The 27,818-nt window shown below is 30.4% G+C and overlaps 1 protein-coding gene across 3 annotated transcripts in view; it reads right to left on the reverse strand.

Annotated features, from left to right (window-relative positions):
* LOC123694812 overlaps window positions 1–27,818 on the reverse strand; it is a 34,452-nt gene extending 6,634 nt beyond the window's left edge. The window contains exons 1-2 of one of the 3 annotated variants that reach the window (XM_045640383.1): window positions 27,701–27,818; window positions 157–339 (exon numbers count right to left, since the gene is read on the reverse strand). In XM_045640383.1, the coding sequence (XP_045496339.1) occupies window positions 157–292 (136 nt within the window). In that variant the 5' untranslated portion in view covers window positions 293–339; window positions 27,701–27,818. Of the gene's footprint in view, window positions 1–156; window positions 340–1,135; window positions 1,290–27,664 lie in introns of those variants that run through there. The other 2 variants (XM_045640384.1, XM_045640382.1) reach the window with 2 other exon arrangements.

Below are 27,818 nucleotides of genomic sequence, written 5' to 3' on the forward strand. Positions count from 1 at the left end.
TTCAGTATTTCATGTGTAAAATTGACGCATTCGGATACTTCCCTGTTCATTCATATCTTGACCGGAACAGCGTTTAGCTGAGGAACTTTTCTATTCGGTACAATTAAAATTTACTTTTCTTCATCTATTAGAGAACTATAAAGTTAAATTACTCACGTGTTCGAAAAGCCGAATCGACGTACTTCAAGGCTTTGAAGAAGAAACGCTGGTGCCCCCAGAATATTGTGAGGAGGGTGGCCGGCGCGAGGTACCGCAGGGTCGTCAGCAGCACCTCCAGGACCGTCGACCACATGCCGCGCTCCAGCTCCAGTTCGGGATACTCCGGGATCGTGAATAGTCCTGGAATGTGGAAATATTATAATATGTCAATTGTGGGCCTAATATATTTGATTGGTTGTATTTCCTTTTATTATTAGGGTTTCCTGGTAGAGCTACCTTTAGAAGATGCCGTCTTTAGATGATTTTGGTAAATTTTATGATAAGTAGGTTAGTGGTGTCGTAACAGTCGTACACCAGTACATACTCATAAACAGTTTAATTACCTATTAGGTTTATAGATGAAAAAAAAAATACGTTATCAATGGTGTTATTTTTTTAGATGGACGTAAGGCTACAACGTACCTATTTAGGAGTAACTACATAGGAGAGAAAAAAATATTTATGCAATGGTTAAAAAAGAGAATTTTATAAAAAAAAACAGAGCTAGAACACGTTTAGTGGACGTTGATTCATTTAGTTTAAACATTTAGTTTAATAATTAAAAGGATTAATGTTAGAGAAATCCAAAAAATTGTGATAAAGAACTACATTTTCAAAAGGCGAAAGCATCTTTCAATGAATTTTAAGCTATGGCGTAGAGTCCCTTGAGAATAGAAGATCGATAGATGGCACATCTGTTTCACTGATAGGTTTTTCTTTACAGGTAGGTATGTATAATAAATTTTACCAAAATAAGTTTTTGTTAGGGAAAATTAAGCTGTGTGTTCTTAATTACAATCTCTAATAATAATTGAACTTTAGTTTATGTTTATTGTCATTTTACATAACAATGGATGTGAAAAAATCGGTCCTAAAAATGATCTAGAAAAAATAGAAAATATCATATATAAAAACATACATAAAAATTACAACTAACCAACACTCCTAGAATGCTCTGCATTCACTATAATATTTTCGTCGTATTCCTTTGATAAAGTTTCGATTCGATCGGACATTTTGTTTCGTTTTACACAATTTACACTCGTTCGGAAATAGCCATCATAATCCTTATCGAATCATAATAAAAATTAGTATTAACCAATTCTATTTTTAAACTGTGATCATGCTTTTTGATTTTGGCGGCAGAGTGGATGAAGGCGACAGATTTTATTAATAATGATAATATAAGAGCGTTTTATTTTAATTTTATTTTTAATTATAATAACAGTTTTAATAATTATTTGCGTTACCTTGATAATTAAGATTATTTGAAAATATCGTTACCTATTAAAGTAAATGGTAATATAAGAATTACTTATTTAATTATTGGTCCCAATATTTAATTATGCATGGCACGAGCGATATTATTTTAACAAATGATAAGTGTTGTTACCAGCAGAGTGAAAGGTAATCAAAAGATAACAGTGATTGCAAAAAAAATTAAACAAGACACATCACAATGTACTCACAAGAATCATTAATGACAAAGAAACAAAATCCAATCTATGAATATCCGTCACTTTCTTGAAGTCCAGTTAGAGTCCAGGTGGTATTGTCGACTGTCCAATTTCATTAGCCGTTTGGTAAACAGAATAATCTTATCATCTAACTCTCGTACGTAAATCCGACTTTAATACCACACGATAAGGGCTATATTAATTAAGCCCTCAATTATCTGAATCGTGTGTTTTATCTGTACTTTTTTGTTTGCGATCTCAGCCTCCTATGCAATGATAGGTGAAACGATGAATATTTTTGGGAAGAAGTATTTATTATTTTACTTGCCATTTATCAATAGCTATTAGATATTTCATATGACCGTAAAAATTACCTAGGTATTTCTCTAATATCTATAAAATGCTTATATACTTATGCTGTCTACTTATCTATTTTATAAGGATAAAAATGATAAATTAGTCCATCCATTTGCAACATAATTATCTTACTAGTATAAAACTAAACATCGGAATAGCTTGATTAACATTATCAAGCTATAATATTATTAGCTCTTCACTTTTAGGTATAAATAATTATGATAAACATATCAATGAATGACTAGACGTTGATAGTAGACATTAACGCAATAACTAGAAATCTATTCAATGAAATATGAATGCAAATAAATGCGTAATGCATTGTGTACGTGATACCTAAGATCTTATCAATGATGCCTGTCAATTTTATCGTAGAGATAAACAACATGAAGTGTTCTTACAACAGACGTTTTACATGAAGCAGATTTTCTTTTTTTTTCTGGCGAGAATTTATGTGCTAACGCACAAGCTAACGTGTGTCATCATAGCTTGCTATTGATTTCATAAAAAAATCATACTTAGATTAAAATTATATTTTTAAATGTAACTAAATTTGAAATGTACAACACAAGTTTTATTAGTACACTATTAAATGGATGCTGGCATTAGTCTAAACATTAAACACAAAAAAAAAATATTTAGGAAGTAGCGATATTCAATTTATTTTCTGTGGTAAAAAACTCAAATGTTTCGACAGCTAATTAAACTTGAAAAGTCACTAGGTATATTGTTCAAAAATAACGTGAGAATGACATTTCAAATTCAATGTCGCTCAGTTTATAGAGTTATTGTTATGGACCTTTATAAGTTTTATCATATTATCTACCATCTATATCTTGAGAAATTCTTAGAATGTCTGCGAATAACATCAGAAGTTAAAAATTTGTCTCGAAAAATATATTATTGTAATTGTTAAAGTGAAACTTTTATTACATCGTCTCAAACTTTTTGGTCTGTGTAGCGCATGTCGCGTGACGCACGATACGTACGATAATTTTTAGTTAAATGTCTATAGTAGTGATGCAACGAATACGAATACGAATATTCGTATTCGCCGAATAGTAGACAATTACCGAATATTCGTATTCGGCGAATATACGAATATTTAAAAACGAATATTTTTGTACGCAACTCTATTTACTACAGATTTAAAAATCGCGCGTAAAAATATGACGTGTGCAGAGACTGCTGATCCACTGGCCTTTTGGCGAGAAGATGTCCATTTTCCAAGTCAGAAAAAACTCGCCCAAAAATATTTTTCACTGAAGCCATGTGTAAGCGACTGCGCTTCGGAAAGACTTTTATTCAACGGCTGGAAACATCCAGACTGAAAAAAAAAATTGCCTAAAACCAGAAAATCTACGAATTTTATGTTTTTTAAACAAAAATTTGCCTATTGTAAATTTTAATTATTATAAGAGTAAACATTCCTTAAATAAATAAGTCTTTTATTACCAAGGCGAGATATTCGTATTCGTATTCGTATTCGCCGAATAGTAAGTTTGATATTCGTATTCGTAAAAGTAGTATTCGTTGCATCACTAGTCTATAGTGTGAAAAAAAGTTTCACTTTTACCGTGGTTTTATAAAATCACACAACATTTTTTTGTTATATATTTTTGTTAAAAATACAATGTAAGAAACCTTTTTATATTCAACAAAATTTACTCATTAAATATATCATGTTGATGAGATATTTTGCTAAAAATTGATACATTTTTAAAAGCAATATTTAAGATTTCAGCACTCAAGATTATTTCAGAGATAATGTCGAATATTGAATGATGAGAGTATTTTGTCAAATATCACGTGTCTATTTCAAGGGCAATGTTTTTATACAAGAAAAATGTTATTAATCTAATCAAATAATTAATTAATAAAAAAATAATTAATTAATTAATAAGATGATACAATAACTATTTAATTATTATATTTTATTGATATATTACCAAATATTAGATAACATTTATATATTTGACTGACAAAATATTATGTATTTTAAACGTTTGCCTAAGAAATTGAAGTACTCTATATAACGATTTGTATTGACAAATGCTCCAAGAATTCATGATTCAGATGGTGATGAAAGACACAATATATCCTTCGACAGTTTGTATTTCTTATCTGTGAGATAATGGGATTTGAGTTTCTAGGTCATTTGTGTTTAAAATATATACTTTTTTTTGGATGAAATTAATAATACAATGAATAACATACATTATGAGTTACATCGGTTTTATAGTTACAGCACACCCCGGACACTCCATACAAAATTATTGTTTTGACAGTCACACTGTAGAGACTGCAAATGTGTGTGTTAACGCTTTATGGTTGGCACATTTGTGACTAGCGTAAAAAAAATTCGCGTTTTTCTGATGAAATACATCCGTAAACAGCACAATATTTAACCATTTTCTACGAAAAACAATAATCACAAATCCAAAATAATAAAATTACTTTAAGTCAATTTGATTAATGTTGTCAATCTTCGTTGCGTTTCGTCTAAGACGTCGTTGGTATCGTCCTTGCGGGGAAATGGGTACCATAACAATATGTCTGATCGTGCGGGGTGAGGTAAGTGTTTCATTTTGGCGGGAGGCGGAGAGTGTCCGTTCTGTAGCGTTTAGCTACTATTCTTAGCTACTATTATGTATTCTGTGGTTACAGTGAGTCTACGGATTGAAATGATTTAAGATTTTATGAGTTTTCTTAGTTATTGAAATTAGTTTTGGATTATGTTTGTAGACAAATTTTTGAATAATAATCTATTTATAGATAATTTGTATGAATGGATATAATTACGTACGTTTACTTATAATATATACGTATGTTTACGTATTTGAAGGTTATTTTATTTTCATTTACTGTTTTAGTATATTTATCGCCAAAACAAACAATTAACAACTTTATGTGTAAATAATGAAATGATATACGCACGAACTAGTTGCGAAGTCGAAGATACTTCCCACCTCAGCCCTTCACGAAAAATGCTAAGAAAAACAGATCTATTATCGTAAAATAGATTACGATTTACGACCTTATCTGACCATTCCTTTATGATTTCACACAAATATTTTTATATTTGCACACTTAAAATACAGCCTATCCCGAACTTAAGCATTGTTAAATTCATTTCATTAATTAATCGCATAATACGCATCATTACATGACGTAAACTTGGATTAATACAATTTATGGTTTCACTTCACATTTTTTGCTATTCAATACTATTTATATCCTCTGCCACCAAAATGACCACAGATTAAAAACAGGATTTTATTATTATTTTTATTTATTTCGTTTTATACGCATCACCTCACACGCTAGCAGTAAGAGGACTGTCGGATTTTTTTCAAACTTCTTATCAATTGTTTTATATAACTTGTTATTACCTTAGAGCATAGATATTACGTATTATTCTATATGTTCGTCCGTCTGTATACACTTACATAATAAAATTATAATACTGTTTACTAATTACGTGCATATAATTGTAATATATTATTTTAGAAGAAAGTGAATAATTAGAAATTTGAAATATATGTTTTCAACTTGAAAAGGTCTGTAACAATATGAATATATTAACGCACTAAGATTTAAAATTTAAATACACAATAGGTTAACATAAACCTATTCGTAGAAAGTGAAACAATATAAATTTTAATGTATTTATATTACCTATGGAAATGCCATTAAAATATTAGTGAGATTTCATATAGGTACATAGTATATGGTACAAACATTTAAGAAGTCTTTCTGTTTCATAAATATTATTAAGAATAAAACTATAATGGAATACAAATGCTAGGTTATCAGTTCAACAACTAGGTTACCTAATACCTACCTATAAAGTTATACGTAGTGACACAAATTTAGACCATAATATAACATATTTGGGATCTGGCTAAAAAAAAAAACAAATTATCAACCCTTATTTTGTTTTTGAACAAAAGTTGCTCATAGATAAGGCTGATAGGTACTTTTATTGATGGCTTATTGATCATCAATTTATTTTAAATATTGCTCGTTAGTAAATTTGCTCTATATTTATCTAAGAAATAAAATAAATCTGATTACTATAAAAGTTCTTCATAAATCAAAGATACAAATCGTCCTCTTAACATCCTTTAATAGTTGGATAAACCAAACCAGGTGAAGAAGTTAGTCCATTATAACAATACAATTGTATCTACTCGCACTTGGTCGTAACAAATTTATCAGAAACAATGTGAGATTAGTTCAAGTGTTTGAGGAAACATGAAGTACTGCAATACCATTGATTTGCGAAATAATTCTGATTGAAATTGTTGATTTTTAGCGCTCAAAGCATCCCCATTTATATATTTTAAATGCATGCACATAATTAATTTTGAAGTGAAATTGCTTTAGGCGCGTTTAGAGTAAAATTTCAAAATCGCGTCATGGCAATGCCGTCAGTTTATGGAGTAAGGCGACGATTTGGTGAAGTTGATTCTTCACCAAATCGTCGTCGTCGTAGTCTTGCGAAAGAAGTTTTACTTCTGACACGTGTGCTCAGCACACACGATTTTTTTAAACGTATAGAGTCATTATAGAGTCATAGGAAGTGCTCCATCGACCACATCTTTGCTTAAGAGCTGGTGAGATTGTATTCGCGCTTCCCTGTCGTTCATAAATAATAATAAAAGATGTGAATAATTTGAAAAGCAAATTCAACAAACCAAAACTCATTAAGATCCATCCAGCCGTTTTTAAGTTGTATGTTGAGTAACTAACTCTACTTTCTTAAATATCTACGTTGTACAGATTTTCGTATAAAAGTATTTATATGAAATGATTTTTTATATTATGTGCAATATTTTAGGTATTGAATAAAATATAATTAAATAGTTATTTTGCGTGATTCAGAAGTGTAAGAATTAGTTACAGCGCCTACTTTGATAAATATCTTGTAATATATCTAATTGTGTTGTTATGCGTATGTGGGTTAAGAAATTATAAATGTTATCTCTACACTTTTCTTTATATTCTATTAAACTAGGTAAAACTCGATGCTACCTTTTGTTTTAAATTATATTCTAGATGAATAATTATTTGTTAGCTAATTTGCCTGAAGATCTTATGGTACACATACTTTATATATGAAATCTATCTGACCATTGATATTCTGAAATGTCATAATTATGAATTAGATTAGGAAGATTCCTTCTACTGGTTTACACTTAACTCGACTTGGGACAAGAACAATTAACATCAAAAGGTTAAAAAGTATTCGTATTTAAATAATTTTGAGCATTAAGAATTTATTTACAAGATCTATAACAAAACAATTCCATCTTATTTTACACCTATAAGGTATCTCATGTTGTTTGAAAATACGTTAAAAATGCAAACAAATGGAAGATTCATCTGAAAATTATACAAACAGTAACATAACGTTGTATTGCATTTTTTAACCGACTTCAAAAAAACGAGGAGGATTGGATTGGATTGGATTGGAGAATTTTTTTGGATGTATGTACGCCGATTACTCCGAGGTTTCTGAACCGATTTACGTGATTCTTTTTTTGTTCGATGCGGGATGGTGTCGAATTGGTCCCATTTTATTCGGATAGGCCCAGTAGTTTTTATTTTATGAGCATTTTTGTCTGTACAGGATGACTAAATTGAAATGTAGCAAGTAACTTTGATTCACTTCCCGGTAACCGATTGAGCTGAAATTTCGTATAAGTATGTAAATTGGATAGCTATGAAACATTATCACGACATAGAGATGATTTGATGATGGAATCGGAAGATGGCCATAGGAAATCAGTAATATATTGACTCAACTTTATCGAATTTGGGCTCGTTTGATTCGTGTTGAAAAATACACTAAAAAGTATTAAATAAAAACTGCGTTAAAAACAACCGATTTCAAAAACGCAAACGTCGGTGCACGGGCATAATACTGAGTGCTTAGTGTTTGGCACCGACTTCAAACCTTTTTAGTAAATAGCACATCTAAATAATAATATGTAGTAATTAATAATATCAAATCTATTTTATTTTTTACTTTTGCGTTTTTGAAGTCGGTTGTTTTTAACGCAGTTTTTATTTCGTGAGGATATTTATCAAGCAATGCTGATAAACAAATGAACTTGTTGTTTAGATTTGCCAAGCGGTCTGTTTGACTGACCGCTTGGCTTGGTTGGTAGTGGCCCTGCCTTCCAAGCCAGAGGGTTGTGGGTTCGATTTCCACCCGGGGCAAATATATTTGTGATGAAAATAGATGTTTGCTCTGTGTAGATAAGTATTTATTTAAAATAATATATGTATGTTTATGAGCCATCTGGTTTCCATAATAGTACGGGAGCTAGCAACGTTAAAAAAAAAGTCATTTTAGTATAGTTGGGTTTTTGATATACTGTTTCTCTTGCTATTTCGGTTAGAGTCCGGGCTGTCTGGCTGGCCGCAGTGGTTGCGTTTATTAGTGCGCATCTTATCTGCACAGGAAAATATCCTTAATTTAAAGTCATTTTTTTACGCGTAATTTTTAATCTTTTGCCTTTAGATAGATCCATCAGACATAATTTTTTTATTGCAAGACGTTTCTTTCGTTGTAAAATAGGTGCCATACGCAATTTTTATTTCAAAATAACTAAAATGTCATCGAAATAAGTGAAATTACATCAACATGAGTCCGCTTAAAAGGTAAGTAATAACTTTATTATTTATATTATATTATCCTTTTTTAATACTTATATTGAATAATTAGTAAACTAATATTTTTAATAGATGGTTTCATATTTATTAGACTTTTGGGTATAAATATGAATTTGATGATATTAAGTAGTATTTTCTAGTGCTTGATTTTACGCGAGTATTATACATTTTGAAATTAAAGACTTGGGAAAATAATACAATGAATAAATCGCGTTTAAAATCCGTTAAAAAGTCTTTAATTTCTTGATGATATTTGGTTTTTATCAAGTTTACATTAACGTCCTATTTGAGGTTCGTTGGGAAAAAGGAGGCGATATGGTAGATTGTTGCAATAAAACTGTAAATAGTAAAATGAATATTATATATAGTATAAGTAACATAGTGATTACTTATCCTTCACTGGGACTCATGTTGATGGAATTTCACTTATTTCGATGATATTTTAATTATTTTGAAATAAAAATTGCGTCTGGCACCTATTTAACAACGAAAAAAACGTCTTGCAATAAAAAATGTATGTCTAATGGATCTATCTAAAGGCAAACGATTAAAAATTACGCGTTAAAAAATGACTTTAAATTAAGGATATTTTCCTGTGCAGATAAGATGCGCACTATTAAACGCAACCACTGCGGCCAGCCAGACAGCCCGGACTGTAACCGAAATAGCAAGAGGAACAGCATATCAAAGAACCAACTATACTAAAATGCTCACTTGTCAACGTTGCTACCTCCTAGAATATAACACAAGCGAAAGCTTAGTATGGGATCAGATCGTGCCGTGTGTGAAAATTGTCCCGTAATATTTATTAGATCAAATTGATCTTTAAACTCAAAAGATACTATGTACAATTTAGTGAATTATATTTTAAACTAAATTATGAATTATTGGCTCTACATTTAGTTTTTCTACTTTTTTTTAGTTTTCAAAAGCTATACTCATTAAAAATGTAAAAGGACCTGTTTGTATATTGTATATGTAAATTAGTATCGCAATCATTACCTTCCAACCTATTATAAAAGGTTGCAAGCAAGAAGCTAGTCGCTGATGTTAACAATAGAAAACTATTTCTCAGTTAGTCTCTAATAACAAAATTGATCACATTAAACTAAATCGAGCGATAAAAACAGCAATTCACAGTCATGCTACAGTGTAATTAATTAAATTTCATAATGGCTTAATATGGTAATGGAATGAGATCAGTATTATCACCTAATTCGAAGTAATTATGCTTTCGATTTTTGTTGCGTGTTCGTGGGTAAGATATGTTGCCGGTGTAATGACTAATTACCATATCTATTGCGTGTCGGATGGTAAGAGGATGTTTGGATGTTTGACTGTGTGGTAGCAAGAGTTTGTTTGTTTGTTTGAACGCGCTAATCTCGGGAAATACTGGTCCAATTTGAAAAAATCTTGATAACTTATAAATAGCATTCTTAATATAAAATCACATAATTTAAATTAAAAATTTTAATTTGTGTCAAATTTCAATATTGCCTCTGAGGCAGGTACCTAGATGAGTAGGCGGCTTTATTCAATCAATATTTCGGAGCATTATAAATAATGCCAAGGACCATTTTACCATAGCTTCTAAGAATATATTTTGTGGGTAAATATACCGTGTCAATTTCTCAGTCCTAATTAGGTGAAAAGCTCTTTAATGGGAGATGGCGCATAACTCAGAGCGCTTTTGCCTGCTCCAGTATTAGGCTTAAATTCCTTAATTAGTATTAAAGGTTCTTTATTGTGTCATTGAAATTATTTTCTCTTGAAGTTATAGATTTTGGATAAATGAAATAAAATGCTATTCTAAAGAACACTAGTATTTCTAAGGTGATAAAATGGCTGAGGACAATTTAAAATTTTTTTCTTACCTACCATACCTATAGATAAGGTTTTTTAATTATCTTGCTAAAATGAGATCACTATACAAATATTTGAGGAAGGCGCGACAAGTTCGTAGGAATAAAAACAAATACAAATAAAATAAAACCCTATTGATGAATTCAATAAAAACCCAACAATTACATATTTCCAAAGAAATCAAACATTCACACGTTTTTTTATTTAGTCACATCGATACGAAATACTTGGAAAATCGAATTAATTTCCGAACAATATATCTACAGAATCATTACAAAGGCTCATCATTTTCGAGCAAGGAAAATGGGACAATAGATAATTGTTCCTTTTTTCAAGTTTGGCACGGAGCACCGTATTTTCGCTACCGTGGCATTTTTTTGTGAAACAACAATAAAAAGTAAATAAAACTGTAACAGCAGTATTGTACGCGGGCATACGATACGCGATAAAGAAAAACATTCGCACGAACATTAAAACAAACGGGTCTTCGCTGGTTTGGTGTAAAGTACAAGAGGGCGCGGTTCATTCATAATAATAATAAAAAATCTTTATTTGCCAAAAAATATGCATTATTTTTAGATACATAATATATGCTATTTATGTATAATTTTAATACACTTTTACAAACAGGAAACCTTACAGGTACAACTACTTACAGAAAAAAAGAGAATATTTGGAGCTCTTTTTACTTATTAGTGATCTCTTCCAGGCAACCACGGTAGAAGTTACTTTTAGCTTTTAGTTTATCTATAAGAACGGAAAGGGATCACATAGAAGAAATCTATACTAATATTATAAAGCTGAAGAGTTTCTTTGTTTGTTTGATTGTTTGTTTGTTTGAACGCGCTAATCTCGGAAACTACTGGTCCGAATTAAAAAAATCTTTCGGTGTTAGAAAGCTCATTTATCGAGGAAGGTTATAGGCTATATATCAACACGCTACGACCAACAGGAGCCCCGGGGGTAAAACCGCGGGGAGCAGCTAGTCATACATAAAATACGTACATTGTATACATATACAGTGTAACACAGTTACAGTTTTATTTTAGTAGATACTTAGTGTATCTTTTTTGTAAGGTTTCTGAAACCCTGCATTTTTATTACGAAAGGTTACACATACATATTATAGTAAATATAAATAGTTTCTAGTTATACTAAGAACTTAGAGCGGTATTCAATCTTAATATTGAAGCAATATATGTATTTAAATTAAAAAAGTAAGTACTCTGACAGATTGATCCATTACAGTAGAAAGTACTGAGAGCACTTGGAATTTTCTACATCAAAGAAAGATATTATGCTGTTATTGTTATTTATTACATAATATATAATAAGTACAATATTATACTTGCTGATTATTTAAGGTTTTAACAAACGCTGTCTCTTCTCACTTACACCAAAATTTCAAGCACAGCCCCTAAAGTATCAAATAACAAAGAAAGTAGTATTCGTACGAATAGAAATGCGATCAACATTCGTTAATGTCTGTTATAAAATATTTTCTGAACTTAATTACTGTATTTCTTTGTCTGTCAAAGTATTTGTTTACAATATACGAATGAGGTTATTTTTATTGTGAAGAGAAATTGTAACTGTCTTTTATTAGAATTAATTAGCTAGTGGAAACAATAAGAAAGTTAAGTTTTCTGTAGATAATGCAAATCTTCAAGAAACATTGTAGATCATAGCTTTTTGTACCTACTTATTTTAAGAGGTAAAATGTCACATGTTTTCTTAACTATTATAGCAGCATGGTTATGAAATGAACTTCTATAAAACTAAATAAATAAAAAAATATCGACAAATGAGATTTGTTTTCCCCTAGTGGGTTCTAGCTTTATAATATTTAAAATTTCGGATTTAAAGGTGATATTTCATACTTTACTACAATTCTTGTAGAATTGATTTGGTAAGTAAGTCTATTAGCTATAATTCTATATTTTGGCGTAAGCCCAATACTAGATTTACAAATAGGTAGTTAATATTCATATGAATTATGGCTACATGAATCATAACTTTTCTGTGTGTTATTTACATTAGTAAGGTAAAAAATTATTTAATCATTCAGATTAATTAATTAATATGTTTCTAAATTAAATAAAAAATGCAATATCATATCTCTTAAAATCAAACGACCCACGCTCTATACGTCTTCATGACTTTTTTATATTGCGGATGTGTGTCTGTGTGTGTGTGTATACTCACACATTAAATAATTATGTGTGAGTACACACACACACACAGACATTTTCTGCATTTTTATGTTTATAAGATATTTCATGAAATCACAATAGATCTTTACCATTATATATAACGATAAAAATAACAAATATTCGATGTGCCCAAAACACATTTAATTGGGTCAATGTTTAAATTCAACATTAAATAACGATTAAATTTGTTTCACATTAGTTATTGTACTAAATTCGATTAATTGGTTAATTCTTTTGTTGAAACACATTTGAAAAATAGGTAAAGTAGCTTTAGATTGAAAATATTCCATCAATTTCAAGAACACTGAACATAGTATTAAAAGAAAAAGTCACCGTTGGTATGTAATAAGTTAAAAAATAAAAAAGAACACCTACACAGCAATGAGCACTGTCTATTTAACATTATTATGCAAATATCACCCAAGATCGATGTCTTTCGATTTGAGATTTCCATTTCACTTTCATAATGAATCGGTCAATACAACGCACCTACACATACAGCGATGCAAATTTTATTTTGTTTTCTCTCGCTTTTAAGGGATTATTAACATTTCTATCGATTGATTTCTGTCTGCAGCTAATGCATTTCTTTTATTCTATAACGAGTACCGTAAAATCACCGATCTTTTTATAGTTTATAGAAATTTGACCGCAAACCGCGGCGTGTTCAAACGTGCCGGTTCATTCTTCTGAAGAAATTGTGCCAAATAATGGTTAAATACCGCTATTTTCGATTGAAAGTTAGTCATAAATATAAATTTATATATGCACTTTGAGAACAACGGCTTTTTATGAAACCTGACAGAAATGTTACGCACTAGAAGTAAGTATGTACAGCTTTTAAGTTGTATTATTTCGCCAGTATTTTTGTAATTTCCTTAAAAATATCAAATAAACATCTGAGCATTACTCTTGACATCGAATCATGATTACGATTAACGATTTGTAGATAAACACTGGAAACCAGAAAACTTTCCATACAAGTAAACTAATAAGATGGGGTAAATATTCATTATTCATATATTTATTCTCCATTCTTTACTTTAATCATAAATGATAAAGAACCAGAGATGATCCTAATCTAATATAATTACATCTAAAAACAGTAAGAGCAATAAACTACGGTATTCGTAATATTGTTTTTGTCAAGATCTTGGCCTTAATTATAATGATTGCCTTCCTCATTATGTTATAAAGTAACGGTTAACGTCACTCCTTCGAGAAAATTAATATTAGAAGAAATATTTATAATCAACTAGCTGTAGGTACGCCAGGATCTATCTGCCTTACTTAGAATTTTTTTATTAAATTAGATTAAACTAAAATTTGGAGATATGAAGTACCTAATCAATGAGTAAAACTAATAAACATTTCATATAAAGCCAACTTATACTTTAATTGTGAACAGAAAATATTTAAAATAATCCATGGGCCAATAATCAGGTTCGCAAAATTTCTGCATATTCAGAAAAAAAAGTGGAGCGGTTGCCCACGATGAAAATACATTAAAAATATTGTGAATCACAGACTCTTGATTTTTTGAAGTCAGTTAAAAATGTATACAGTACCTATGAAACTATAGGGCACTCCCTATTTTATAGCTATATCTATAAATGTATGAGTATAATATGAATAATGAATATTCATGAAGTATAAAATAACCTATTACACATTGTAACCATTATAATATGTCTGTCTATGCATATCTATTCTCTTGATTACAATACACCTACGTCCAAAGTCAATAATTAAATTTATTTCACCGCTAGCTTGTGCTTGATATGTCTATCATTATTTCAATATGTAGGACTATTGAATTTCACTCTTTATTAACTTTTTAATATGAGTTTAATAATTCATATGTATATGAATGAAGATAAGGTCAGTAATTTTTAAATGAATATATTTTACGAAATTTTCTTGACTTTTCATCTTTTTCAGGAAAAGATCGTAATAATTATTAATATTGCTTATGGTTTTAGTGTGTAAAAATTTATTTTTATTGGTTACATAGTACGCTACATCAATTCTTTTTTATACTAAGGTAGGTACCACATTTTCACTCCCAATTTTTTGCCATGACGTTAATTTCGAATTGTTTTGAACATTATTTCATTAGTCGTTCTTATTAAATATCTTATATTATTTTTCTAAGTACGTGTTTATAAACTGAAATACTTAGTTTTATAAATAATCTTCTAACGGAACAGTTTAACCAACCAAAGCTCCGTATAATAATTACACAACACACGCGATATAAAAACATCGTTAAACGTAATAGCATTGCAAAAACCAATTCATCTTCACAAGCAATAACTTAAGAAATAAGCACAAATGTATAGCTTACTGTGCATGTAACTGTTACAATAATCAACGGTCATTTAGGAAAATGGTAAGCGATGTTTCGTGGGATAATATATATGTATATTATCTATAAGTATGTAGGTAACATGTACTTGTTATGTGATATATGGACTATGGAATTATATATATCATTATCATATTATATTAATAAATAATTTTTTGTACCAAAAAATATATAGAGAATATATTTTCTTTATACCAATTTTATTATACCAATATATTTTCTCGGGTTCTTTTTGTCTACTTTTATGAAAAGTATTTTATACATTTTTATTAGAATTAAATAAATAAAGGTATTCTATAATATTCGTATTGTATAAGAAGTAAACTTGAGTCAACAGTTTCTTATCTTTACTATTGATATTGGTCTAGAAAATATTTTCTATTCATATTGACTGATCAATTAAACAGTGGACAATATTGAAAGATCATATTGCAGTCCAAGATTTTTTAAAGTTTTTACTTATCTATTGAAATAACTCTTAAAATTCAAACATTTTGTAAACTACGGCGAGTCATAGCGACATTTGTAACATACTAAAATAATTTAAAATGTGCACACATCCTGCAACATATGCAATTATTCCATTTAACATATTATATATGAGTTACTCGTGACTGCTTACCGTCACGGTAATTTTGCTCAGATACGTTACAAGAACGTGAAATAGTGTTGTTTTGATATAGATACCGTTTTGAATAGGAAGTAAAAAAGAGATGAAAGAAAGATAAAGATCATCTTATGCGTTACTAGCTTAACGCCCGCGGCTTCGCCTGCTTTGTCTAAAACCTAATAAATTATATACAAAATCTTTAATCTTTAAGCATACATATTTATTTAAGCATACAAAGGGACATAGGGACAGAGAAAGTGACTTTGTCTTATACTATGTAGTGATGAGAAATACTTTAATATGATGATAATAAGTGCATTTTTATGTTGCCACTAGTTATTTATTAATCCTTTGAGAAATTAGAATGCTTACGGCTTAGCTAGAAATTAGAATCATTAGGTACTATCGAAAATTAACAATAGCCATTTTTTTATACGGGTTTTTATAAGAGTGTTCTCGTTAGATTTGTCTCTGATGTGATGAGCAAAATTGATCAAAGTGCAGTTGTGACTTTGAGTTTTAAATATTTATAAGTATTATGGTTTTTAATAAAGACGTTATTAATTGATAGTATATGAAGAATGCCATAGTAATGTGCAGCTTCCTTTTTACATTATCAATGTTCACAAAGAACTCATGCTAGTCCGATAATTTTAGCTCTTATAACGTAATATTATAGTGTTGATTGTTGATTTAAACCACGTTCTACACACTTTAAAAACGTGTTTTCCTCGCAAATTAGTTTATTTTATAAAAGTGACAAAACATTGCAATTCTCAGTGAAAGTTATTATTGTCAGTTAAATGCTCTCCTTCCGCGTTATTACGTTCATGTAGTAAGTCATCCAGAATGCAAAAAATATATATTTTAATTATATATAAGTACCATTTAGCTTTGAAGTTTGAACATTACTACTATTTTATCTTGATTATTCGTAGTTTTTAATCATATAGCTATGTTATGCATACCTATCACTAATAATATAAATAGGAAAGATTTGAATTTTTCGTTAATTAGGTACATCTAACTTAAAAATACTTGACTGATTTTAAAAATTATATTAGATCTTTAGGACAAAAAAATATCTGGAGTGAAATCAGACGATGCCGAAGTGAGCTAATAGCTGATATGTAATGTAATATCTACTATATAAAAATAAGTCGGGTTTTCCTTCCTGACGCTTTATCTACAGAATGCACGAGCCGATTTCCACGGTTTTGCATTCATTGGAAAGGTCTCGGGCTCATATATCATATATCATTCATAGCAAAGAAAAGGTGTCTCTGGTGGCGAAACGGAGTTCGCCCGGTTTGCTAGTTTGTAATAAAAAAAAAAGTTAAGAATAATATAATCAAGTTAAATGTCTTTTTAGTTAATATAATCAAGTTAATAGTGCAACAAAAAAAAAAAAAAACAATCGACAGATTCAATCAACGCAATGTTTACACTGATTTATTCTGAGAAACAATCAGTTTCGAGGTCAAGAGGTTAAAAGAATCTATTGTTTTTAGCTATTAATGTCACACGGTTGTTTGAGATTACGTTTAATGCAGTTCTTGAATGTGAAGTCTCTTATCTTTGTAGGTCAAATTTTATATCATAAGAAAATAACAGCGTGAGTTTCCTAACTACCGTGACCATGTTTTCGTGACAAAGCGGGACGCCATGAAAAAAATCTGTATATTGATTTATTTAACCCTAGATTACTACCCTTCGTCGATTCGACGACGCGTCACCAAAAAAATCGCTATAACTTTTACGCGTGCGACCGTATGGTTTTCTGACTTCAGCTAATCTCAGCCAACCCGTTGCGCTTGCGATGGACGGTAGTGCTTTGTGCGTGGAAGGTCCACACGCGGTGTTCCAGCAGCCATGGCTCGTCACATCGACGAAGGTTAGTATTAACGTAACTTTTCGTACTATTTAGTTAAGTTAAAATTACGTTATTTTATGTTTTATAATGGTGCCTATTATTTTATTTTTAGATACGATTCATATGTTAGTTTTAGAAGTTGAAAGCGATGAGGAAAATTCATCTGCGAGAGAGCCTGAAGACCACATTGAGGCTGAAGAGGCATGAAACGGAGGGTGATGATGAAGTTTCTACTGTAAATAAAGAGCAATTTCCAGATCAAGATTATGAGGCAAGTAGTAATACATCTCCCCACGTTCTATTGAAGATGAGATACCTAGCACTTCAGCTGACCCTAGCGATTACAAGACCATCGCATACCATTCTTCTTGGGAAAGACAAACACATATTATGGTCATCACAACAGTCAAGGCCACAAAGCAGAAGACCTTCAAAGAACATAGATACATAGCACGTGGACCTGTGTGTGACGCTTTTTTCGAGATATTTTAGATCCTCTTCAATGTTTTTCAGGTATAATTACTGGTGACATTACTGATACTCTTTGGGACTCAATTACATAAATTTTAAACATGCCAGAAATAAATAATGTGAAAGTTATAAATGAGACTGAGCAAAGTAATGCTGCTAATGTGCCTCCATAGCAAACTAAAATAAACATATATGCTATATTATGTCCCTCCGTAAAGCAAAGGTAGACCTAAAAATAGGTGCACTAGGTGCAAAAATCGTTGTGTGGGGAACACAAACTTGATGTGTGTCACAAATGTTTTAGATCCTAAGCTATTATCAAAATTATATTTTTAATTAATTTTCCAGATATTATTTTTGTAAGTAATACTTTATTTCGAGCAATTTAGAGGTATATATTATTTGTACGGAATTTTTCAAAAAAATTAAGAATGTTCATAAAGCGTGTAAACTGTGATCTCATTTTGATGACTGTTTGAATTAAAACTATGTTAAAATAAATATTTTTATATTTTTATATGTAGATTAATACCTTGTCCTTAAAATAAAGACATAACTACAAATATATTTTTTTAATTAAACCCCTAAATCCCCTCCAATAAACAGAGTAGTCGAAACGACGAAGGTTAGTATTAAACGTTGAAAAATAAGGTTAGTGTTCTAGGGTTAAAATAAAGCAAACCAATGGTAAAAATTCCCATCTTCGCGACACATTGTACTTACATAAATATTCAAAAAAGGCTTATTACAGATTGTTAGTAATTTAGAAGTTAGGTATTACAAGAAAGATTAAAAGTGCTTTCGAAGATGACACGATACAACTCACATACATAAGTATGAAATCGTTTAAATCATGCACGGATAAACGTTTTACAAGTAACAATTATTACATTACGTCATAATGAACCGTATAGATACTTGGAGCACACAGATTTGTATTTGTGACAAGGATTATGTTAACCATATAATTTATAATTATTTGTGGCTAGGTACCAACAATAATTGTGTGTTAAAGGAAGTTAAACATTAAATGTTTCATCATTAAGGCCGTGTACGCGGTCCGTGCGCTGTTTGGCTCAAATATGTGATTTTTCAAACCAGATTGTCCATCAACCACTTATCTTACAAACATATGAATTACTAATAATTTTAGGGAATTTTATTGTCTATATAGTTAGTTAAGAGTTTTTTTCAATTAATACAGTATTTGTGAAAACCATCAAGATAACTGAGCCGATGATTACTTGATTTCACTTTTAGTGTCAATTTCGAAGCTAAAAATATCTGAAATTGCTGACAGATCTAACACACATTTTTTTTAACTAACTGCAAAAATCCTTATTAAAATAGTTAGTTAAAAGATTTTTTTAATTTGGACTCCTAACTTACGAAATTAAAATCCGAACAATGTGAATTTTTTTAGAAATTATACTCGACAAAATGATTATTTTCACCAAGATATTTGACTTAGTTGAATATAATTTATACATATTGCAATAAAAGAACGTATTACTTATAAGATAAAATTTAAAAAATCAACTAAGGTACCTCTATTATTTTTCTACAATTTTTTTTAAAGTACTATAAAACACTGCGCGCGACCTGATTAAAATCAGTCGGCAGCGAGCCTTCCCAGCGAGAGGACATGTTGCTCGGCGCTCTCCTGTGGACCTATGCTGTTCATAGTAAAAGGATAGCGCAAGCCGCGATCTATCGTAATAGATCGCGGAGATTTTGACTTGCGTTAAATTGAATAAGCGCTCTTAATGCTGTTGTAATCAAAAATAAAATGCATTATGTATGACGAATTAACAAAACATAGGTAGGAACAAACAACAACAAACCTATTCTCGGAAATTTTACGTAACGCCATCTAGTTTTAAGATAGGAAAAGTTCGTAGTATTAGACTATTAGATTGTACTAAAAAGTTACTAAGCTAGGTATTATAGTTTTTTATTCGTTAATACTTATTCATAAATACTGCTGTGATTGTCTATGACATAGGTAGATATATCTCGAGAATTAATCGTCAAATCACGAATGATATGCACCTATAATAATTAATAGCTCTCTATAATTAGATGAATATCGACATAATCTAAGAATGTGGTGATCAAAATCATTACGGTCATTGGTATGTAATGTTCATGCTTCATTTATGTACATTAAGCCATGCATGTCAGTGTAAGTTGAATGCCCTTTTCTCACTTACATCTTGCTAACTTGGAGATAACAACATCCATATATACGACTTGTTGATCGCGGCTTCACTCAAGGAATAAGCCGGGTAAAACGTAGCCTATGCTACCAGAAACTTTATGTCAGTTAAAAATGGTATATAGTTAGATCCAGTCTGTTTATTTCGCATGATAGAGTAGCAGACCTCTCTGAAGTTACAAAATTTCACTCAAATAGAACAGGATGCATTTATCGATGAAAATGATACTACTTAAAACGATGTGTCAATGTATGTAGGTGCGATGTAAGAATTAAAATGAATATGATATTCTTTAGCTATACAGTTAGCATAATCTTTAACCTATCGACTAATTATGTAATTCTATAATCGTATTATTTGGTGCTGAATGTGGAAAACCAGATTCATTAAGTATTATTTTTAAATTAATAAAGTTTGTTATTTGTGAACATTTGCAATGAGCGAAAAGATTAAAAAGTAATCATGTCAAATTTATGACTCATGAAAGCAAGAGAAGATAAAAGTAAATTACATGGGCGATTAGCGCACAATTTCACTGAGGCTCTCAGAAAATCAATAAAATAACAAAATTACAACATACCTACTTAAAAGACAAATTAAAAGAGAAAATACATGATAATATTGTAAGCTAAGACTTTCGCGGTCAATGGGCTGTGAATTAATAAAAATCGATTTCTACCCGTAAACTCACACGTAAATTGACTCGCGTGTGGAGCATGGTTTAAATTATATAAAAGTTACTCAAAAGAAACTTCAAATTACTTAAACACACGCAAAAATCGAAGTAAAAGCTCAGTTTTGCAATAGATGAGATTATATCCATGACATTCAATCATAAGTGCAACTTTTTCATACTATTTCTGAATTATCTATTACTGGCTGTCCACTGTCCAGGCTATGCTTAGGCTAAGCTGTTTACAGTACTTTACTTTCTTATCAGGATTATAAACTACTAGATTTCCGCCCGCGGCTTCGCCCGCGTTTGCAAAGGAAAACCCGCATAGTTCCCGTTCCCGTGGGATTTCCGGGATAAAAACTATCCTATGTGTTAATTCAAGTTACCCTCTATTTATGTGTGCTAAATTTCATTGTAATCGGTTCAGTAGTTTTTACGTGAAAGAGTAACAAACATCCATACATCCATACATGCATACATCCATACATCCATACAAACTTTCGCATTTATAATATTAGTAGGATTTGTGCTCAAAATTTAATCCAATCTAAACGTTTTTGCGTCATTGGTTAAGTGACATTTAAACGTTACTATAGTATTATATTATCTGTGCTATTAAAATAGGCCTATAATAATACGCAACGTGTGTTCGCGGTTCTACAGAACAACGTCTATGGATAAAACTGAAAAATTAAGATTAATTTTTTTCTACGTATTTTTCCAGGATAAAAAGTATCCTATTTTACGCCCAGGACAATAAGGTATAATTATACCAAGTTTCATCGAAATCGAACCATTAGTTTTCACGTGATGTCTTCACATACAGACAGACAGACAGACAGACAGACAGACAGACAGACAAAAATTTTTTTTATCACATATTTGGGTTTGGTATCGATCCAGTAACACCCCCTGCTATTTATTTTTTCAATATTTTCAATGTACAGAATTGACCCTTCTACAGATTTATTATATATGTAATAGATTTGCATATAAACCTACAATAGCTAACCATTTCTTCTTAATGTTGACAATTAATTGTGATTCAAGAGTATTCCACTCAGTAGGTAATTAATACTTATAAACTGCACTGATATAATTATCTTGAATTCTTTTTTGTGTGGAATGAGGCAGCAGTATTTCCAAATATCCCTATACTGGGAACTTTTGTTCCCAGTACGTTACCTTATTTTTATAAGCTGATGTTTTGCCGCTGCGTTTCATTGTCATTCGTTATCACACATAAAAAAACGGATTTAAAGCCCGATTGATTCATGCGTGAGTTTGCCATGCACATTAAATCAACGGCGAAATCTCGTGTCATACCTGTAATCGTATATGTATCGAGAAACAATAGTGCGAACATACATAAGATATTGATTTATCGTTGCATAACTTCATAACATTAAGATTAGCACGAACAAATATATTAAATTGAGCGGATCGATCTCGTGACCAATTATACGGGAGCCAATGATAATCATATTAGCGTAAGACAAATGGATTTAATTGTGAACACCTGTTTTTCGATATATGGAGATAGAAAATAGATAATTCGCAGACATTTTTATGGCAGATGCACTTTATATCTACACTAATATTATAAAGAGGAAAACTTTGTTTGTTTGTTTGATTGTAATGAATAGGCTCATAAACTACTGGACTGATTTTAAAAATTCTTTCCCCAGTCGAAAGCTACATTATCAACGAGTAATATAGGCTATATATTATCACGCTAAGACCAACAGGAGCGGAGCCATGCGGGTGAAACCGCGCGGCACAGCTTATAGTCTGTAATAATATAGAGCGTGTATGCCGCGCACACGTGTCTGAAGTACCTAAAACTTCTTTGGCAGGATTCAAAGGTACCAAAATCGTCGCCTTACTCTATGACGTGACGGCATGACCATAAAATTTTACTCTTAAAGAAGTTTCACTTCAAAGAAATTGCTGCTACAATCTTCAGATTCGTGAATTTTCTTTAACGAAAATTATAATATCTGTAATCTGAGTTTGTAATAGTTAAATTTAAGTAGCAATAGAGATAGTCAATTCTGTATCGATGTCTGAAAAGTTTATAACTTAAGCTTTACGCAATTTAAAAGTTCTGATAGCATTTTTAATAATTGCAACTTTAAACTACATAAAACTGTGATTATTCTCATCATTTTTTTTTTCGGAGGTTAAAAATATTATTATAAAAGTAGACGGTAGTTCTTGGCATATTATCGTTATAGTTTTTATCTCATCAGAATTTTAGACTCGGCTAAGCAGACGCAAATTTCTTCGTATAAAGTTCGTTCTATTCGTTCTACGTATAAAGTTCGTTCTTCGTTCATATAGTTCATAGTGTGTTCATTTGATTTTTGTTACGATTGTAAGCTTGATGGAAATTTCAAAATTGATAAAGTGTCTATTAATTGCTTGTGTTCTAATGAACATTAATCTTGTTTAATATACCTAATATGGAATTTGGGTTTTATCTTTTACGATAATATCAATGGATAATCAAATAATTACCTTGCAATATGCAAATACTTTCATGTGTTACATCAGCGGTTATTAAACTGGTGTACAAAATGTGCATTAACTGTAACTCTGTGAATTTTTTAAATAACTTATTAAAACACTTTTTTGTTGAATGTTTTAGCCTAGTTTTAGTTTAAATGTGAAAATATATTACATTACATAATATTATATCTTTCTGTAATTTATATTTTCTTTTCTATTACAGTGAAACCTGGTTAAGTGAGACATCAAGGGACCTGCAATGTCGTTTAACTTATAGAGGTATTCCACTTACCCAGTGTCCCAGATATACAGGTATAAATAAATATCTGTCTCATTTACAGAGGGTTCCATTAATAGAGGTGAGAATACAGGTTATTTCAGTTATACAGGTGCGATCATTAAAAAAAACATCTGTATGATAGTAAAGCGAAACTAAAACTGAAGGTAATTGAAGCTCAAAATTTGTACTTACGTACTTGGAATTACGGGTGGAATTTGTGGGTAGAATAAGAATGAGTAAACAAACAATGTTATCTCAGTTACAGAGGTTTATGCATATAAAATTTACTCGCTGTCTCAGTTATAGAGGTAACTATGATGATAAATCGAAAGAACAAATCCCAGATATAGAGGTTTACCTCGTCTCACTAATAGAGGTAATTCAGTGCCAAAGTGTTGGGACCTTAGCATGAGTTCCAGTTATGGAGGTTTCTCACTTATCCAGGTCCCACTTAACCAAGTTTCACTGTATTCTGTAATCCAATTTTATTATTACAGAACCGCTTAATGAATTATTGTTATTATCTTAACTCTAGTAAATAGTCTCACACATAACCTATTGCGAAATTATAATTGATACAATATTTTTCTCTATATAATGTGTATAGAAAATAGACTCGCATAAACTTTCGCGAAATTTTAATAAGTACATTTTTTATCTATATTATGATTAATAATATCTTAAACATATATAACATATCCATTATTTAATGTTTATCACACACTATTATATAATATAAAGACCATTACACATACGCTGAGAGAAATTTTCTAGGCAAGTTGTACACCGTTAGATGTACAGTAAAATGCATGACGTAAATAGGTTATGTGTAGTGGTTTATAATCTCGTTGCAGCTAATAGATTTACAACCGAATAGGAAAATGTCACGTTTAGTATGTTTTCGTGTTATATAAGAGCTGAAATGTGTGATCCGATGTATAGGTAATCTAGGGTATATATAAATAAAATAAAATAAATATGTCTGGACAATTTTTCACACACGGCACGATCTGACCCCATACTAAGCTTTCGCTTGTGTTATGGAAACCAGATGGCTGATAAACATACATATATAATTTTAAATAAATACTTTTATAGATAGTTAAGACCAACAGGAGCGGAGCACTGCGGGTAAAACCGCGGAGCACAGCTAGTATAGGATACAATACAACATTGTATGTTTTTTTGTTAATAATTATGAATCAATTGTACTTAAAATTCCCCTACATTGTTTCATGTAAAAAATGTAAATACATCTTTCATTGATCATGATTTTTTTCATATCATGCCTGCAAGTTTGTCTCATACAGAATTCTTGTTTTTTTAAAGTCATAAATAATAACGATACATTATATCAAGATATCCATTATCCATTAGTGATAAGTGATTGATTTCTTCAGTTGAAAATGTCGTTCTTTATACATAAACATAGCGTAACTACAAACACATAGGATATGAACATAAAAGAATCGCACTACATAGTATAAAACAAAGTCGCTTTCTCTGTCCCTATGTCCCTTTGTATGCTTAAATCTTTAAAACTACGAAACGGATTTTGATGCGGTTTTTTTTAATAGATAGAATAATTCAAGAGGAAGGTTTTAGTATATAATTTATTAGGTTTTAGACAAAGCGGGCGAAGCCGCGGGCGGTGGGCTAGTAATGTATATCCAGCTTATATACAATAATATGGCACGTATATTTAAATTAGTTAAATAATTAAAATAAATGTTACGTATAAACTTTTGTACAGAAAATTCATTTAGGTACATACATGTAGGTACCTAATTAAAAAATAGTAGGTAGATAAGTATAGATATACGATACCGCTACTATTTTGACCGTAAATCAACTTAGAAAAGATGCATCTCAGGACTGGATGGATTTAATCAAAATTTGATGACTGCATTTATAGTAAGTAGGTACTTTAAAGCTAACTATAGGTATTTTTTAATCTCTCAAAAATTACATAAATGCATAGCTTAATCTTCATCAGTTGAATTCAAAACTACTCAAGCTTAGGGAGGGATCAATCATTGCCAGAACTATAATTTGGTTTTTTAACACCGCATTTATAAACAAGTATATTGTGTCAAACATAATATTAATATAATAGTATTTTTTTTTTGCTTTAAGACATAACAAAGGTCATTAGAAATAGGCTGTGCATATAAATTGACAAAGTAAATATTTAGTCATATAGGTACAGGGTTACTTGTAAAACACCAGCAACCTCGCAGGACAAGAGCTATCAAATGTTGTTACTTATGATGTTAGATAACATCATAAGAAACAACATTTGTTCTACGACTTTTGATAATTTGTTAGATTTTACTTTCATACAAAAATAAATATTCATTTAATTTTCCGTTTGAATAATAAAAACTCTATGCGCATCTTAAATTTACGTAAACAAGAAGCAAACGACAGGAAGGGGGCGTCGCGTCGTCCTTTCGATACTGAATAGAACATAGACTTACAAATGTTAGGAGAGTACAATAAAAGCTTAAAAAATCACTTAAAAATAATTTATTGCGTTTTGCCAAAAGGCGTAGAACAAATGTTATTACTTATGATGTTAGCTATTTTGTCCTGCGAGGTTGCTGGTGTTTTACAAGTAACCCTGTATAACTCGTACTATTTACAATATTTTGCTGTATGGTTCTAGTTACAAATTTACAAGAATGCATGTAATGAAAAATGAATTAGTGCAACATGACTTCAGATTATTTTAAATTTAAGTTAGTTGATACTTGATATACTTTTTAAGACTTTTCAACCGACTTCAAAAAAGGAGGAGATTCTCAATTCGACTGTATTTTTTTCTAATGTTAAGTAATTTTACAGGTACGTTTCTATCTCTTTATGTTTACATTTATGAGGGTTATAATATTTCATTTACCTATAGGGAATTTTTAATTTATTTTTCTCACAATCCACAACCATTCATAACTCTAGATTAGAAGCTGAGTATACTTCTAAAAACTTTTATGTCAAACTTTTGTAATGTAGGTACGGTCTGCATCTTAGTTCCCGAATCTCAGTAATTTATGGGCTATGTATCAAAAACCACGTGACATCTCCGGCAGACTGGTATATATAATATTAATATATTAATATTATATATATGTATACAGGCGTCTTATAAATTAAATTATGCCTGTGACTCTACAAAGGGCTTTTTCAATTTGAGCTTTTTCTTTAAAGTTTCATCTATAAAGGCATTGTTCCCTTCACATGCAAACATACAATCATAATAATCATATTAATAAATGTAGATGCAAACTAAAAAAAAAAATTGTAGAGTCACACTACAATATTATATACATTTCGAATGACAACTTAAGAATTATTGTAACCGGCAACCAAATGCGTCGGCGCAAAAATTAGGTGATAAATATAACGAGTTTCTTTTATATTAGTGACCAAATTTCAGTAGATAAATTACGAAATATATGCCAATTACGTATGTCAATATATCTGAAAGGTACCTAGGAGTTCTATGTATGTAATAGAAAAATATATAGTTTTATTTCATCCTATTTATAAAAGTTATTTAATAAATTGATGTATGTTTGGTTGAATATACATAATATACTGTATGGTTTATTTACCTGTGATAAAGCACTTGGAAATGTAACTTACGTAAAACATATAAATAAAATGTAGACTTCATGAATGCGCATTGTTTACGACTTAAACGACGATAAAATTTATAACTTATATCATAAATATAAAATATAATGCAGTAATATATAATATAAAAGTATAGTTCTTTACTTAATACACATGTTTTGCATATTGCCTTTATAACATTTTTCTACTTTAAATCTAAAAAATCTTAAAAATAAAAATAAAAAAAACAAAAAAATTCCAAAACTTACACCTGCGTGCACGCAAACTTCAACACTGCAACTCACCTCAATGATATCCCATTATCCCATCAGAACTGTTAAACAAAAACAACCATAACAAACGTCACTCAGAACCATATAACCGCGTTTTGGTCTGGCAAAACCGGCCAGCTTAAGAGCAGCG

This window comes from Colias croceus, chromosome 10 (genome assembly GCF_905220415.1).
Source record: "Colias croceus chromosome 10, ilColCroc2.1".
NCBI lineage: Eukaryota > Metazoa > Arthropoda > Insecta > Lepidoptera > Pieridae > Colias > Colias croceus.